This window comes from Acanthochromis polyacanthus, chromosome 5, assembly GCF_021347895.1.
Source record: "Acanthochromis polyacanthus isolate Apoly-LR-REF ecotype Palm Island chromosome 5, KAUST_Apoly_ChrSc, whole genome shotgun sequence".
In the NCBI taxonomy this organism is placed as follows: Eukaryota; Metazoa; Chordata; class Actinopteri; family Pomacentridae; genus Acanthochromis; species Acanthochromis polyacanthus.
Window position 1 is genome coordinate 31,455,767 of NC_067117.1, and position 16,649 is coordinate 31,472,415.

Sequence of the window (16,649 nt, forward strand, 5' to 3'; positions counted from 1 at the left end):
CAAATTCCAACTCTTGTTGCTTTTCTTTCACACCTTGTGCCACAGCAGCTGTTACCACTGTTTGATTATGTTGTGTCAGATTTGTGATAACTCTGTGATGAATACGCTGCGCTCTTGACTGCTATTAATGTGATTTAGAAGTGGCTTGTGTGGACACCTGTTGTGTGTGGATGCAGTCCAAGGTACTGATGTGTGAAGCGAAATGGAGAGTTATCAGTCGTCTGTTTTTACTGGAACACAAGAACGTGTTGTCTTTAGCTTTTTGCCGCTGAACAAAGGTGAACAATTACTACACTTAAGCTTGCCAGCGCTTGTTGTATTGAAATAAGTGAGACAGTGAACAAATATTTGCACTAGTGTAGAAGACAGACACCCAGAATCCACTAATAAAGATTTTGGTTGGATTTAGTCCCGCTAAAGTGACTCCCTGCGCATTTAGCAGATCACAGGGGGAAAATATCACATTCATTCCAGTGTCCTCTCTCACACTACTCTGATTGAGGAAATATTTTGGCTGTAATGGCAACTTTGTGCCTAATTAGTTGAAGGAGTATTTCTTCACCCATAGCCAAGCTTTCATCTGTGACAGAATTGGTGCCAGTGGATTTACAGGGGAAACGCTGATTCCAGCGGCTGCTTTATTATCCAGGGTTAATGCTCACAGCTGAGGGGCTTAAGTGTGACAAATGTACGCACACATCACTCTCGTACAACGAGACATGCACACAAATAGAAGCACACAGCAGCAAGCATGATCACACATGTAGAACCTGTGATTGTATGTGCACACACACCTTTTACCTTTTTCACCCTGTTCAATGGAAAAATCTGCACAGCATTTTTTTTTTCCTTTTCTGTTGACCTGATTAGAGACTCATGAGAAAGGCAGGATTAAGGCAACGGCAGAGAATAAAAAGTAGATATTCTAGACTTGTACCAGACTAAAACCTTTACTTTCTATAGAATTTGTGTGGGGTGGAAGTTGGTTTTCAGCATGAAAAGGTTCCGGAAGGGAGGAACTTGAAAAGACAAGTGATGGATGAATGAGAAGCAGACTGACAGGGAGTGTAAAGGCAGGATGGTATTTAATTAAAGACATTACACCTCTCTCACAGCTGTCAGAAAATGCTTACAGCCTGAAACCTCCTCCTCTCTCCTGTCCTTTTCCTCTCATCTCTTCTCTGCTCTTAATCTCTCCTCCGCCTGCCTCCTAGGCTACGCATATCTCTCATCTTGCAAGTGTGCTTTCTTTCACAACTTGTCTCCATTTGATTTTAGGCATCTATTGTTATTCTGAAGTGGCAAAACCTAAAATTTAGAGTCTTTCACATGTGAAACCGGAGCTCACACGAGCTCCAAAGGTCACCGTCTCATCTCGCCTCTCCTTCGAGAAGCAAAATTCATTCTTTCCTTCTTCTAATCACAGTTGTGCGGCTTCCCTTGAGTGTGTGTTAAGCAGTGAACACAGCTCATTAGGACACTGATGGCCTTGCAGCAGACCTTGCAGCCAGCTTTATTAATAGATACTCTGATTAAAGGTTTTGCAGCTGTGTGCGTGTGTGATTGTTACTTCAGCATAGATTAGGGTTTGCAGATCTGCAGCATAAATCTGCATACACGTAAGACTGTCTTTATTTGTGTCTTCTCCCATGCATGTATGATATGTAATTGGGGATAATTGTGCATGCAGAGTGACTTGGCTGTATGTCTGTGCGTATCTGCAGCCATCTCTAGTCAGTAGATCTGTCTTGTCGCTGTGTTTCATTGGACGTAATGACTTTATTTTTACTCACGGAGGATTAGACGGGGGGAAACGTTTCCGCGTTTCTCAGATCTCACCCTGAGGTCGCCCAGCTACTCTGCTCAACAGACTTCCCGGCATCGAAGTGGCGCAGATAAGACAACGACAACATATGTCGAGGAAACAAAAGCTCTGCCGGATGGATGCAGCAGCGCAGGGCAGCTTAGGATCAACTTCAGAGTTTTGATGAGTGTGTGCAGTGAGGAATTACACACGAAGCTGTGTAGGTTGACTTCAGCCTTGATTGTATGCTGATACTCACAGTGGGAGTTTCCCCAGAAGAGGTTCTCCCTGACTTCTGAGGAAATGCAACTTTTTAACAGATGGCACAGCCCACCAGACTTTCTGTGTTTTCATCAGGCTTGTGTTTTGTAGTCGCTTTGTAGTCGATCTAATGAAGTGACAAAGGAATGACTTAACTTAGAATGTCTGACGATAACCCAATGAATCATAGATGCCTGCATAATTGACTTTTTGGAAAATACTTGCATTTGATTGGCTGGCAGGTGCGTCTATCTATATAGCTGATTCAGTCACAGTTTGGTGACTTTTTTAAATCAAAACAGCAGATTGTAGCATGACACCAGGCTCACTAAAAACTACTTTTAATGGATAGCAATTTGCACAAACCACAGAATGTGTTATACAGACTTATATCCATTAATCCATAAACAGATGTCTCAGTTAAGATTTAGAGAGCTTATTCATAATCATTAAGTGCAGCAAATCGGTAAAACAGGGGGATATTGCACACAAGTATAAACACTTCAAATCCATTACAATGAATTATTTAAAGTGTCCCATTATCTGCTAAATGATCTCCAAAGTGATCAAAACCTCACTTCGTGCTGGTAAATGTCTATTACCACTGGTGACATATCATATGTACACACAGATATGTCTCTGATTTGTTTCTTATACTTAAGTTCTATCTGTGAAGGGCAGGACAGTTCCCCAAAAGTGAAACCACCATATGTCAGAAATGGGTAGTTTCATCTTGCACTTGTGACATATTAGCAGACTGAGACTGGTAAGTGGAGATGCGGTATGAAGGGCTGGGCATTTAAATAACCAAGCTAAAGCACAGCTAATATATTGGGGATAGCAGCTGATATGTAACTAGATGGGTAGACAACTAGCAATTACCGCTAACTGTAATCTAGAAAATGGCTAATGTAGAGTGAGCAACACAACAGAGCAAGGCCAGTCAAGTTTGTAGAGGTGTGTGTGTTCATATGTGGGCTGGATAAAAGGGCTGACCTTGATTCCAGGACTGACCACCATCAGTCACTGCTGACTAAACATCTATTTCCACCATGTTTTGGCATTAGAAATTGTTAATCCATCTTCATATACAGTCTGAGATCTGAACTCTTTGTGCCACTGGTGTCAAACCTGAATTGGAATTATGACATTGTCACAAATTGGAATGCTGACTTAGGGGTTGGGGATGCTGCCCCAAGCAAAGAAGTTAATTTTGGGATCTTTTTTCACAATTGACGGGAAATTGGAGCCTGAGATGGACAGATAGAGTGGTGCATCATCAGCAGTAAAGCATGCGTTGTGCATGACCATCGTGGTGAAGAAGGAAGTGAACCAGAAGGTAAAACTTTTGATTCACCCGTTGGTACAGGCTGTAACCCTCACCTATGGCTAGTTCTGAATGAAAGAGATTCACCCATCAGCAGTGAGCTCTGACTGCTTCATGGTTAGAAGAACCAGCGAGGTGGTTCGAGCGTCTGATTAGGATGCCTCCTGGGCAACATTCTTTAAAGGTTTCTGGGTACATCCGATTGGGAGGAGACCCCAGGGTAGACCCAGGACTCCCTGGAGGGAATATACAGTGCCTTGTGAAAGTATTCGGCCCCCTTGAACTTTTCAACCTTTCGCCACATTTCAGGCTTCAAACATAAAGATATAAAATTTTATTTTTTGTCAAGAATCAACAACAAGTGGGACACAATCGTGAAGTGGAACGAAATTTATTGGATATTTTAAACTTTTTTAACAAATAAAAAACTGAAAAGTGGGGCGTGCAATATTATTCGGCCCCCTTGCATTAATACTTTGTAGCGCCACCTTTTGCTGCAATTACAGCTGCAAGTTGCTTGGGGTATGTCTCTATCAGTTTTGCACATCGAGAGACTGAAATTCTTGCCCATTCTTCCTTGCAAAACAGCTCCAGCTCAGTGAGGTTGGATGGAGAGCGTTTGTGAACAGCAGTCTTCAGCTCTGCCCACAGATTCTCGATTGGATTCAGGTCTGGACTTTGACTTGGCCATTCTAACACCTGGATACGTTTATTTGTGAACCATTCCATTGTAGATTTGGCTTTATGTTTTGAATCATTGTCCTGTTGGAAGATAAATCTCCGTCCCAGTCTCAGGTCTTTTGCAGACTCCAACAGGTTTTCTTCCAGAATGCTCCTGTATTTGGCTCCATTCATCTTCCCATCAATTTTAACCATCTTCCCTGTCCCTGCTGAAGAAAAGCAGGCCCAAACCATGAGGCTGCCACCACCATGTCTGACAGTGGGGATGGTGTGTTCAGGGTGATGAGCTGTGCTGCTTTTACGCCAAACATACACACGTGGACAAAATTGTTGGTACCCCTCAGTTAAAGAAGGAAAAACCCACAATTCTCACTGAAATCACTTGAAACTCACAAAAGTAACAATAAATAAAAATTTATTGAAAATTAAATAATCAAAATCAGCCATCACTTTTGAATTGTTGATTAACATAATTATTTAAAAAAACAAACTAATGAAATAGGGCTGGACAAAAATGATGATACCCATAACTTAATATTTTGTTGCACAACCTTTTGAGGCAATCGCTGCAATTAAACGATTTCTGTATTTGTCAATGAGCGTTCTGCAGCTGTCAACGGGTATTTTGGCCCACTCCTCATGAGCAAACAGCTCCAGTTGTCTCAGGTTTGATGGGTGTCTTCTCCAAATGGCATGTTTCAGCTCCTTCCACATATGTTCAATGGGATTCAGATCTGGGCTCATAGAAGGCCACTTTAGAATAGTCCAACGCTTTTCTCTCAGCCATTCTTGGGTGTTTTTGGCTGTGTGTTTTGGATCGTTGTCCTGTTGGAAGACCCATGACCTGCGACTGAGACCAAGCTTTCTGACACTGGGCAGCACATTTCTCTCCAGAATGCCTTGATAGTCTTCAGATTTCATCGTACCTTGCACACTTTCAAGACACCCTGTGCCAGATGCAGCAAAGCAGCCCCAAAACATTACTGAGCCTCCTCCATGTTTCACCGTAGGGACAGTGTTCTTTTCTTCGTATGCTTGGTTTTTGAGTCTATGAACATAGAGTTGATGTGCCTTACCAAAAAGCTCCAGTTTGGTCTCATCTGTCCAAAGGACATTCTCCCAGAAGCTTTGTGGCAAATTTTTGCAAATTCCAGTCTCGTTTTTTTAAGCAGTGGTGTCCTCCTTGGTCGTCTCCCATGAAGTCCACTTTGGCTCAAACAACGACGAATGGTGCGATCTGATACTGATGTACCTTGGCCTTGGAGTTCACCTTTAATTTCTTTGGAGGTTGCTCTGGGCTCTTTGGATACAATTCCAACGATCTGTCTCTTCAATTTGTCATCAATTTTCCTCTTGCGGCCACGTCCAGGGAGGTTGGCTACTGTCCCGAGGGTCTTGAACTTCTGAATAATATGAGCCACTGTTGTCACAGGAACTTCAAGCTGTTTAGAGATGGTCTTATAGCCTTTACCTTTAAGAGGTTTGTCTATAATTTTTTTTCGGATGTCCTGGGACAATTCTCTCCTTCGCTTTCTGTTGTCCATGTTCAGTGTGGTACACACCTTTTCACCAAACAGCAGGGTGACTACTTGTCTCCCTTTAAATAGGCAGACTGACTGATTATGAGTTTGGAAACACCTGTGATGTCAATTAAATGACACACCTGAGTTAATCATGTCACTCTGGTCAAATAGTTTTCAATCTTTTATAGAGGTACCATCATTTTTGTCCAGGCCTGTTTCATTAGTTTGTTTTTTTAAATAATTATGTTAATCAACAATTCAAAAGTGATGGCTGATTTTGATTATTTAATTTTCAATAAATTTTTATTTATTGTTACTTTTGTGAGTTTCAAGTGATTTCAGTGAGAATTGTGGGTTTTTCCTTCTTTAACTGAGGGGTACCAACAATTTTGTCCACGTGTGTATCGTTTTGCATTGTGGCCAAAAAGTTCGATTTTGGTTTCATCTGACCAGAGCACCTTCTTCCACATGTTTGGTGTGTCTCCCAGGTGGCTTGTGGCAAACTTCAAACCAGACTTTTTATGGATATCTTTGAGAAATGGCCTTCTTCTTGCCACTCTTCCATAAAGGCCAGATTTGTGCAGTGTACGACTGATTGTTGTCCTATGGACAGACTCTCCCACCTCAGCTGTAGATCTCTGCAGTTCATCCAGAGTGATCATGGGCCTCTTGGCTGCATCTCTGATCAGTCTTCTCCTTGTTGGAGGTGAAAGTTTAGAGGGACGGCCGGGTCTTGGTAGATTTGCAGTGGTCTGATACTCCTTCCATTTCAATATGATTGCTTGCACAGTGCTCCTTGAGATGTTTAAAGCTTGGGAAATCTTTTTGTATCCAAATCCGGCTTTAAACTTCTCCACAACAGTATCTCGGACCTGCCTGGTGTGTTCCTTGGTCTTCATGATGCTCTCTGCACTTTAAACAGAACCCTGAGACTATCACAGAGCAGGTGCATTTATACGGAGACTTGATTACACACAGGTGGATTCTATTTATCATCATCAGTCATTTAGGACAACATTGGATCATTCAGAGATCCTCACTGAACTTCTGGAGTGAGTTTGCTGCACTGAAAGTAAAGGGGCCGAATAATATTGCACACCCCACTTTTCAGTTTTTTATTTGTTAAAAAAGTATAAAATATCCAATAAATTTCATTCCACTTCACGATTGTGTCCCAATTGTTGTTGATTCTTGACAAAAAATTAAAATTTTATATCTTTATGTTTGAAGCCTGAAATGTGGCGAAAGGTTGAAAAGTTCAAGGGGACCGAATACTTTCACAAGGCACTGTATATCTCATTTGGCCTTGAGGCACCTCAGGATCTTGTGAAGAGCTGGAAAATGTGGCATGGAGAGAGGTGTCTGGACACTCTGCTTAGCCTGCTGCCCCTGCGACCCAACGCTGGATAAGCCGATGAAAACAGACAGATGCTTACATAAAAGAGTTGTGGAGATTAGCAAAGTTTATAGTGCTTTTACACATGGCAACAGAGGTGTCCATCCTTTGAAGGCATGCCCAAAACATACCATTTTCATCATCATAATCATTGAGAATTTTCATGAACTGATGAACAGATAAACAAGCCGATAAATTCTCGGCCTCACAACGTGGGACTAAAAAAAGTTCCCACAAGGTAAAAATCTGCTGTTGATCAAGGTTGTAATTTTGTCAGGGTCAGGGTAAAGGTTAGTTTTAGGCCTGTAGTGGTTAAAGTTATGTTTAGGGTAAGCTTGGGCAAATTAATTTCCTCACGAGTAACCAGATTCCATGTATGTGTTCCAGTGAAGGTTCAGAAGTCGGACCATCCCCACTCCTGGGACCCCTGTGTGAACTACTGTCACCCCCAAAACTCCACCCTCTGCAACGCAAGCTCCACCCTCAACAAATCGTGGACCGCCTCCAACAACAACACTATCAACAGTCTCGACTACTGCAAGTGTAAGAACACAGAACACAGACGTCATGTGAACACAGCTTGGTGATCCTTTTAGCTGGATATAAAGTTTGAAGCTACATCTACTGTTTCTGAATCTCCTGTTGTGAAAAAAAAACATTCAATACATAACTTTTGCAGGGCTGTTTGTGTTCATTAAAATTATCCTGTGCTCTGGCTAAACCTTGATTGCTCATTGCTCTTCTCCCACCTGTAGCGTCAAGATTTATCTGTTACCCTTTTCCTCTTCTGTTTCCTCTTGGTTTTAATTAATCCTTAAATATATGCCTTTAAATACTTGCATTGTAGTATTGGAACAATCTACAATCTTTCTGTCTTTCCAGCTCTGGTATCTGCCAGTTTCTCTCCGGGTTCTACGACCACGTCGGGCCCCAGCAGCCAGAGCTCCAGCACCCTGCCCAGGACTACAGTTCCCATGAGTCCTCGTAACTCGCTGCTCAAACGGCGACAAAGGAAGAAAGAGCACAAGAGCTCATGTAGGTTCCATCTATGTCTGTATCTATATGGTGGTCTAATTTCTCTGAAGTCTATCTAATTTGTGTACACGTGTGTGTTTAGTGTCCCTGGCGTCCAGTTCGGTGGGTCCGGGCGGTCAGGTGGTTCATGTGGAGACCAGTGAGGTTGTCTTAACCGGTGACCCACTCAACGGCTTCGGTGTGCAGCTGCAAGGCGGGATATTTGCCACCGAAACACTGTCTGCACCGCCACTTATCCGATTCATAGAGCCTGACAGCTCTGCAGAGAGGTGAGCTCATTCATGTTTATTCAGTCATACATTTGCCTCCTGAGTAAAATTGATAAAACATGCTCTATGATGAATACCCTTTCATTAAAAACATGCCTTTATTTTGGCACTACAATGTGAAAAGTCTTTAATGGCACAAACAATTATGTTTGCTTCAAGACATACCTTACATATGCAAAGGCTGCAGTTGTGTGCATTATTTTGAGTAATATACATACTTTTGTCATCTAAATAAGTATAAAAACCATAAATATTATAACATATAATTATAGAACATAACCTACATTTACAATAACATGGTGAAGTGCATTAAAACTGCTTATAAAGATACTTTTGAGAATTTTATGAAGGAAAAGTCAGAAATACATTTTGAGTTGTAACTGTTGTAAATCTATTTTTGAGGGTAATTTCGTTTTGTATGTTGATGTGTAGAGAAAAATACTGCAATAGCAGAAACACAAAAAGTACAGATTTTTATAAAGGAAGACTGAAAACTAAAGGACTTCTGAAACAGATATTACTAATATTGCAGATTAACACATTAACACATCCATTATCTATACACCACTAAATCCACATTAGAGTCCTGGAGGGGCTGGAGCCAATCCCAGCTGACTCAGAGCGAAGACATACTGCTATTATAGCATTTAAATTTCTTGCACACTTTCAGTATTTCCATTACTTTTCTTACTCATAAACCCTTTGTTAGGTTTTCTGCTAACACTGCTTCTTATTTATTTTTTAATGCTTCAGTCACTCAGTCAGTTGCATCCGATGAAATCGGTGATATGAATAAAGTTCTTCATCCAGCTCGTTCTGTCCAACATTGCAGCCAAAAGTTCTTTGCCTTCCAGACAGTGTCTTCTTCTAGCACCTTCCTTAATGTAGTGCTAGGCCTACCAGTCCTTCTGTTAGTATCAGGTTTCCATAGCAGCACTCAAGCATCTGCTTCATTGTATCTAACCACATCTCCAGCCAGGGATAGTCTACGTTGCCTAATGGTGGTTGACAAGCGTGGATTTGAGCCATACAGCGACTTGTTGGTGAGGTGTGATTTCCAGGAGATGTTTTGTTCCATCCGTAACATTCTGGTATAAATCCCATCAATTCTTTTTGAGAGTGTCTTCATTGGTGACCAGGAGTTAGACCCATAGAGTAAGATGGATTCCACTGATGCCTTGAATACTGTCATTTTGGTTGCCATTTTAATCGAAGATACCCATATTTCTGACAGAGAGTGCAATGCTCCCCAAGCTTTACAAGTTATTTTCTATATCATGTGCTGTGTTGGTGTAGCCTCCAAGATAAAGGAAATCATCAACTTTTTTGATTTGATTTTGATACCCATCTAGTGCATGCAATGTTTTCTCAGATGTCGGGTTAAGGTGCATGAACTTTGTCTTTCCAGCATTCAGGAAGAGTCCAATCTGTCTTGTTTCTCGCTCTACCCGATGCAGAAGATCTTATGCTTCACTGAGAGTCTTTTCCAGGAGGGCAGTGCCACCTGTGAATGAAAGTTCTGAGAACATGCGTAAATAAAAAAATATGACGAGAAATACAGGGAATATTGGACGCGCATCGCGAGGTGCATTTCCTTGAAAACGACCGATTCGTGGATTATATACCGACTTCAAGACATGTTTGGACAAAATAGTTTACTGGCTTGTGTCGTCTGGATGTCCAAGGTTGGATTATGGCCGTTTTTTGTGGAATATTTTCATCTGTGTGTAATAATGAACCCGGAAATGTGAGTCGCGCTGTGTACGTTAAAGCCGTGTATAGAGAAATGATGGATGGATATTCGTTGTTTGTCGGACAAATGTGTTTATATTACCCGCTGTGGTAATCACATCTGAAAGTGGTTTATGCCGGCGGATTCATGAGACTCTAAGCTTTCTATCGGCGTATAATGTTTATATAATCGCGTTTGCAGCCTTCGGACATTCTTTAAATTCCAATGCAAATTAGTAAATGTACCGCCGGCGGTACACTGAAGTTTAACGGGTTAAAAATGCTCGAGTTTGCGCTGCAAACTCCCAGCGCAAACTATATACTCCCAGTCCCGCTTGACTTCTCGCTCCGCTTTTGCCTCCAGCATAAGCCCCGCCCACAAAAACGTCACAATGTTTGTAAACAAATAAAGGGTCTATTGTCCCCATCAGACGCCATGGTCTCTCCGACGGGCAGCTTCACTCTTCAGCCCAGTGACACGGTGAAGTATAACGCTGTGCGGACGCGTTCATATGATTGGCTGAACCGTACACCCACCCCCACGTGGGGTGAGTTTTTGTGATTGGCTGAAAGGAGGGAGACATCTGATTGGCTACAGAAACTTCCGTGTTGAAAAAAATGCATTTGTGGATCAAGGTGACGGCAGAGCAGTCTCAAAAAAGATTCACACACAAAAGCAGTTTGTGAATGCAGAAATACATTTGTGAACTTTCTTAATTTATTTGTGGATTGCAGTTTACATTTGCGAATTCTTCTGTGTGCATTTGTGAATTATGAGACTGTTCTAACTCCATAGAAACCTACTTGACAGCAATACCTTTCTGATTTTGAAGTTTTACTGGTCAAGAGAAGCTGGAATACTGAGGTTAACACATGAAGTATTCAGTGAACATCGCCTCAAGTACAGTGCAGTAACGTGTGGGTGTGTTATTTGAAAAGGTTGTACATGGCACTGTATGTTTGTGTGATTTATGTTGCTGTTGTGCTACAGCTGCGCTAATGGCTCTTTCTGTGTTTGTGTGCGAGGACATGTGCTGACTTTAACGCCGCATTAGCAGCTTTTCTGAGCTTTCCCGTTGAATGTCAGTTGAGCTGTGTGGGTGGGTGTGTGACACTGATGTTGCAGTGTATTAACAGCTCCACTTGGCTCCGTGTTGTGCGTGGGCGTATGAAACATTTTGAAGAATCTCTGTGCACGAGCGTGGGAAGGGTTTTCCAAACACTGACGCGCGTGTTCACAATCCTCTGCACGAATCGTGTGATTTGTTGCTCGGTAATTTGTGCACGCAGCTTCATTTAAGTTTCTCTGTATGAATCCTCGATAGTGGCTGTTTTTTTTTTTTTGGTGCATATGTGTATGTCTGCTGATTGATGTTTCCATCATATTAACAGCTTCTCTAAGTGCTGGGTGTGTTTCTGCACCCCGAGGCCTCTCTCCCTTCTCCATTAGTGCCCACGCTAACAACACTAATTAGCTAGCTTCCCCTCGCCCACGCCGGAGGAATCAATAAGTACCTTTCTTTCCGCTTGACAGTGTGAATCCAAATAAACCCCTCCACATTGCCCTGGATTACACTTAACCACAACTTACAGCCTTTAAAACCATAAGTCTTATGCAGCAGTGACCAATAAGGGCATCCTCCTTTAAGCTTTTATCTTGTAATCATCCCACATTACTGTTGTGGGAAGTTTTCCCTATAAATGCGATTTTGCATAATTTTAAATATGTATATTGTAGCACAAATTACTCATTTTTAAGGTTAAATCAACAATCTGCAATATATAAACTGCACCGTTGTCTGTTAATATATGATATTTTTAATTAAAAGTTTTTACATTTGCTATTCATTCCTGCGAGCCAAATGTCCCAGCTTAAGAAAAAAAAAAGTCTTGAGTCTCAGGAAAATATTCAAAGCAAGCAAACCTAATTATGCTGCAGCAGTTGCTTGTTTCATTTGGCTCATTTCCCCCCACAATGGAAATGGCATAGTGTGATATAGTTAAGCTGGCAGCGAGCCACTTCAGATCCTTTTCATTGTCACTGCCAGTAGTTGCTGTGTACAACACAAACCACCGGGAAAAATCTGCCAGACATCTGCATACAAGATGGAGGTGATCTAAAAATCACACTCGCATCTCATTCCCACCACACGACTGCAAAAGCACACGAACGATTAAAATAAGAGATCACATACTAATGATTTAAGAAAGAAAGCTTTTGTGCATGAGGCAAGGAATGGATCAGTGTACAGCTGTCGTTGTCAAACTGCAGATATTTGTGGGAATAATTCATGTTTTACGTTTGACACTCGATTTACAAGCATTAACATTTAGGAACCAATGCTGAGCTGAAGGAGACAGAGTCTAATTAATGCACCCAGACATGTCCTCATCCCAATTTAGCTCATGCATTAGCTCTGCACTTTGTCAGTACTGATGATGCACAAGTTCCCAGCAGCACCAGGACATTCAGATGTGAGCAGTGTTTAAACCAATGCAATATAAACAGATATAAGGTGGTAGAATTACAGATTAAGGCTAGATTAAGTCTATCATAAGCAATTTTATCTTGTGGTTTGAGTTAAGGAGAAGAAAAACAAGCGGGCCACAGATTGATGGACAGCAAATGATTAGAGGAGATAGATAAGGCAGTGAGTCAAACTTTATTACAAATATTGGAAAGACAAGACAGAGAAGCAGAAGAAAGAAGGGAAAAAATGTGATTCCTGACCAGATAATGGGAAACAGAGGAGGGAGAGAGGCAGGAATGAGAGTCTTGGCAGGCCATTTAACCCTCAGTAGATCATAATGAAACTGTCTGACTGTATATTAATACAGGTCACCCACTCATGACTTAATGTGAGACGCAGTGCATGGGCTGCGTATGTGTGCCTCATTCAGACAAGTGAAAATCCTAGCTGGCCTGAAAATCCAAAAGGGGCAGTGACTGAATGGAGGTGAGGCCAAGTTAAAATCTCTTCAACTTCATTTTCTGCTGTCAGACGTCTCCTCGGTGCAGAGAGGATAACTACTGTAATCATTTTCTGGCAAAGAGCTACATGACTCTTATTTTAGTTCAGTGAAGCAATTCAAAGTCATGACAATTGACCCTTAAGTCACCCAAAAAAAATTTAATGGCTACCTTGTACGGTGGGCTGCTGTTACAAAGGCCATTCATGTACCATTCCATGGTATTAGGTTTCAAAGCTACTTATTTAGCTCACTTATCTATGCAGTTATATAATCACATCATTTGTTTTTGTGATACAACTTGTCACACATACTCAATCAATCAACAAACTAAGTTCAATAAAATAACTTTCTTTTTATTTCTCTGACCAAATAATACTCATTAAAAAGCAGTTTATATGCTTTGTTTCTCTGCTATTATGACATACCACTAATGCTTTAGAAAACATTGCCAGTTGATTACTGCATTATCCTGATTTTTCTTGTTAATATCTGCTCAAAAATGTGACTTTTCATGATAGTTTCATTTTCTTTTTTCATACTGCAACCCAGCCATCATCAAAGATTATTTGATCTGTTGATCTAATATTACAGATCAATGACATGATGAGAAACAACTGTGAAGATTTCAGGCTTTAATCTTTAATAATTTCTGAGATGTTGTCGTTAAAACATAGTCACATTTCAATGTACAAAAAATATGATGCAATAAAAAAAAACAAAAACACAAAACAATTTATTTAATATATAAAGCTAATATTTCACAGATACCAGTGTGAATACACACAGTCTGGGATTTAAAAAAACGGGGGGAAAAGAAATAAAAAAATTAAATAAGCAAGTTGGAGATGGTCAAGCAGAAAGCTTTTGAAGATTTCAGATGGAATAAACTTTAAATACCAAAAAGTGCTTAAAAATATAGAATCAAAGAAACATTGTAGTACTCAAAGCCATAAAGGATGTGAAAATGTTCTGCATAAATCAAAATAAATATGATTACATTTATGAAATTTGTCTGTTTGTGTTCTCTTGATTTATTAGATTATTTGCACACTGTCACCTGCTGCTGATTGTGCAACAGTAGTAAAATTACTGTAGGTTAATGAGGAGTCAGAGAGTACATTTTTACTGTGTATACTTTTTGTACTATCTTCTTACAAGGTGGGACGGTATTTATCTGTAAACAGCAGGTAGCAGTCTCACGAGGATTCGTGAAACTGTCACCTAAGTTTTAGTTTCGGTTTCGTGCGCACCAACACGATTTCGTCATGTTTTTCGTGCCGCTCACCACGAAATGCGCACCAATGTATTTTAAACGGCGGACTTTTCGTGCCACTCAGAACGTATTTCAAAAGAATGTGTATATTATATTTTTAATGTAAAACCGTGGCGAATCCAACGCTATATTTTGCATGACATCGTTCCTAAACATAACCCTAACCATAACCATAACCATAACCTAACCATAAGCCGGTGGTACACTTACCAATTTGCATAGGAATTTCAAGAATGTCCGGCGGCCGGCGGCCGCAAACGCGATCACACAAGCAGTATACGCCGATGGACAACTTAGATCGTCATGAATCCGCCGGTATAAACCACTTTCAGATGTGATTACCACAGCGAAAAACATTTCGTGGTGAGCGGCACGAAAAACATGACGAAATCGTGTTGGTGCGCACGAAACCAAAACTAAAACTTACGTGACAGTTTCACGAATCCCCGTGAGACCGGGTTGATATATAGCATTGCTGCAAACAGGTCTGATTTAATTGCTTGCTAGCTTAGCTCTTAGCTTTTGATTAATTAGCTTCAGATTCACAAGACTCACCATTTTCTGACTGAAAGTTAATCACTGTTTCAGCAAGTCATGGTTTATTTGCAGTTTTGTGACCTTGGATTTGTTTTAATATGGAATAAATTTCCTATCATAATTCAAGAGCATTTTAAATTGATTTGAGAGCAGAATTTATCGATTTCATTCTCAGATTTCGTGATATTGTCTCTCAGAACTCTGCTCTCGCGCTCAAATTTGCTCTGCGCGTGCTCAAACCGTGTCCTCGCACTCGGTTACGATGCTGCTCGCGCAGATTTCCTGCGCTCAAACTCTTCCTCTTGCTCTGACGGAACTTCTGCTCACGGATCTCTGCTCTGCTCTCGGATTTTTTGTGTATCAACGCTGTCAACCAATAGAAGGCCGGCGAGCTTTGACCAATCACATTATCCCTGTTTGTATACGGGTGCGTTCGCTGTTTTTCCGAGGAGCGTCGCATATGGGCGTGCACTCTTTCAACAGGTTTTATCCACTCCCTACCTCCGGGGCTGTAATAAATGTTAAAAGAAGCCATGACTCGTTTTTATTAAATGCTAGCACAATATACCTTAAAGTAGCTTTGGGGTTATCAAAACAGCAGCATTCGTAACTGTTTAGATGGGTCTTCTTTTCTTGGTAGTTTCAAAGAGGAAAGTTTAACTGTTCATATGTTTGCTATGCTGTCTTCTTACTGTCCTGGTCTGTATCTATACGTTAGTATTTTTTTTAACCACAGTTTAGCAGTAAACAGGAGTTAGCACTTACTGAATTTAGCTTCCTTTATATGTACTTCTCATGTAATTGCTGGCTAGCATAGCTGTTAGCTATCAATTAATTAGCTTCGCTTTTCATTAAATTCACCATTTTCTGCCTGAAAATTAATCACTGCTTAGACAAGAGGTGCATTTGTTGCAGTTTCACACCTGTGTATTTATTGTAAGTATTAAAAGAAACTATGACTTGTTTCTATTAAATGCTAGCACTGTGTAGCTATGAGGTTATCAAAACAACAGTTCCTTATCATTTAGTTCTCTTTACATGTTAGTTTCTGAGGCGCCAGAGAGGAAAATTTTGCTGCCTATGTTTGTTATGTTATCTTCTTACCTGAAAGTATTTTGTTTTGCCACAGTTTAGCAGTAAACAGGAGTTAGCACTTAGTGAATTTAGCTTGCTATAAATAAACTTCTTACGTAATTGCTGGTTAGCATAGCTGTTAGCTATCAATTAATTAGTGTCGTTGTTTTAACAACAATCCCCATTTTTTGCCTGGAAGCTAATCAGTGTTTCAGCAATTCATTCTTTCATTGACGTTTTTACAACCCTGACTGTTGTTTAAACTATGAAAAGAAGCCATGACTTGACTGTGCTAGCACAGGGTAGCTTAGTTTTGCTAGCTTTGAGGTTATGAAAGCAACAGCGTTTGTCACTGTTCAGTGTGCCTCTTATTTTCATGTTTGCGGTTCATTTTTAGAGACTTATCTCTCAAAATTGTTTGAATTAACAGGCTGATATCACAAGGAAAAGGTACTAACATGAATCATGATGTTAATAGTCAGAACTAATATGCTTTTCCTCCATTCCAATGGATATGTGTGTAGTGAGGAGCCAGGCTTGGTGGGTGCTTCTTAATACCCAAACAGCAGCATTAGAAGTGACAGTGGCTAAAAATAATGCGAACACAGCAGGGAGCCTGAAGCTTCACCTTCTATCATCTGTCTATTTAAAATGAATTAAAGGGAAAACAACGCAGGTAGGGGGGCTGCTCGCAATTAGTGCACCTACATGCTCGAGTTTTTCTTTTTCTTCCACCCCCTTTGGGAGCGTTTTACCCTGAGGGCA

General features: G+C 40.8%; 1 protein-coding gene across 14 annotated transcripts in view; it reads left to right on the forward strand.

Moving 5' to 3' along the window:
- grip2b (glutamate receptor interacting protein 2b) overlaps window positions 1–16,649 on the forward strand; it is a 390,622-nt gene that overhangs the window by 335,418 nt on the left and 38,555 nt on the right. For all 14 annotated transcript variants that reach the window (XM_051948471.1, XM_051948473.1, XM_051948466.1 and 11 more), the window contains exons 10-12: window positions 7,380–7,535; window positions 7,875–8,027; window positions 8,110–8,296. In XM_051948471.1, the coding sequence (XP_051804431.1) occupies window positions 7,380–7,535; window positions 7,875–8,027; window positions 8,110–8,296 (496 nt within the window). The remainder of the gene's footprint in view (window positions 1–7,379; window positions 7,536–7,874; window positions 8,028–8,109; window positions 8,297–16,649) is intronic.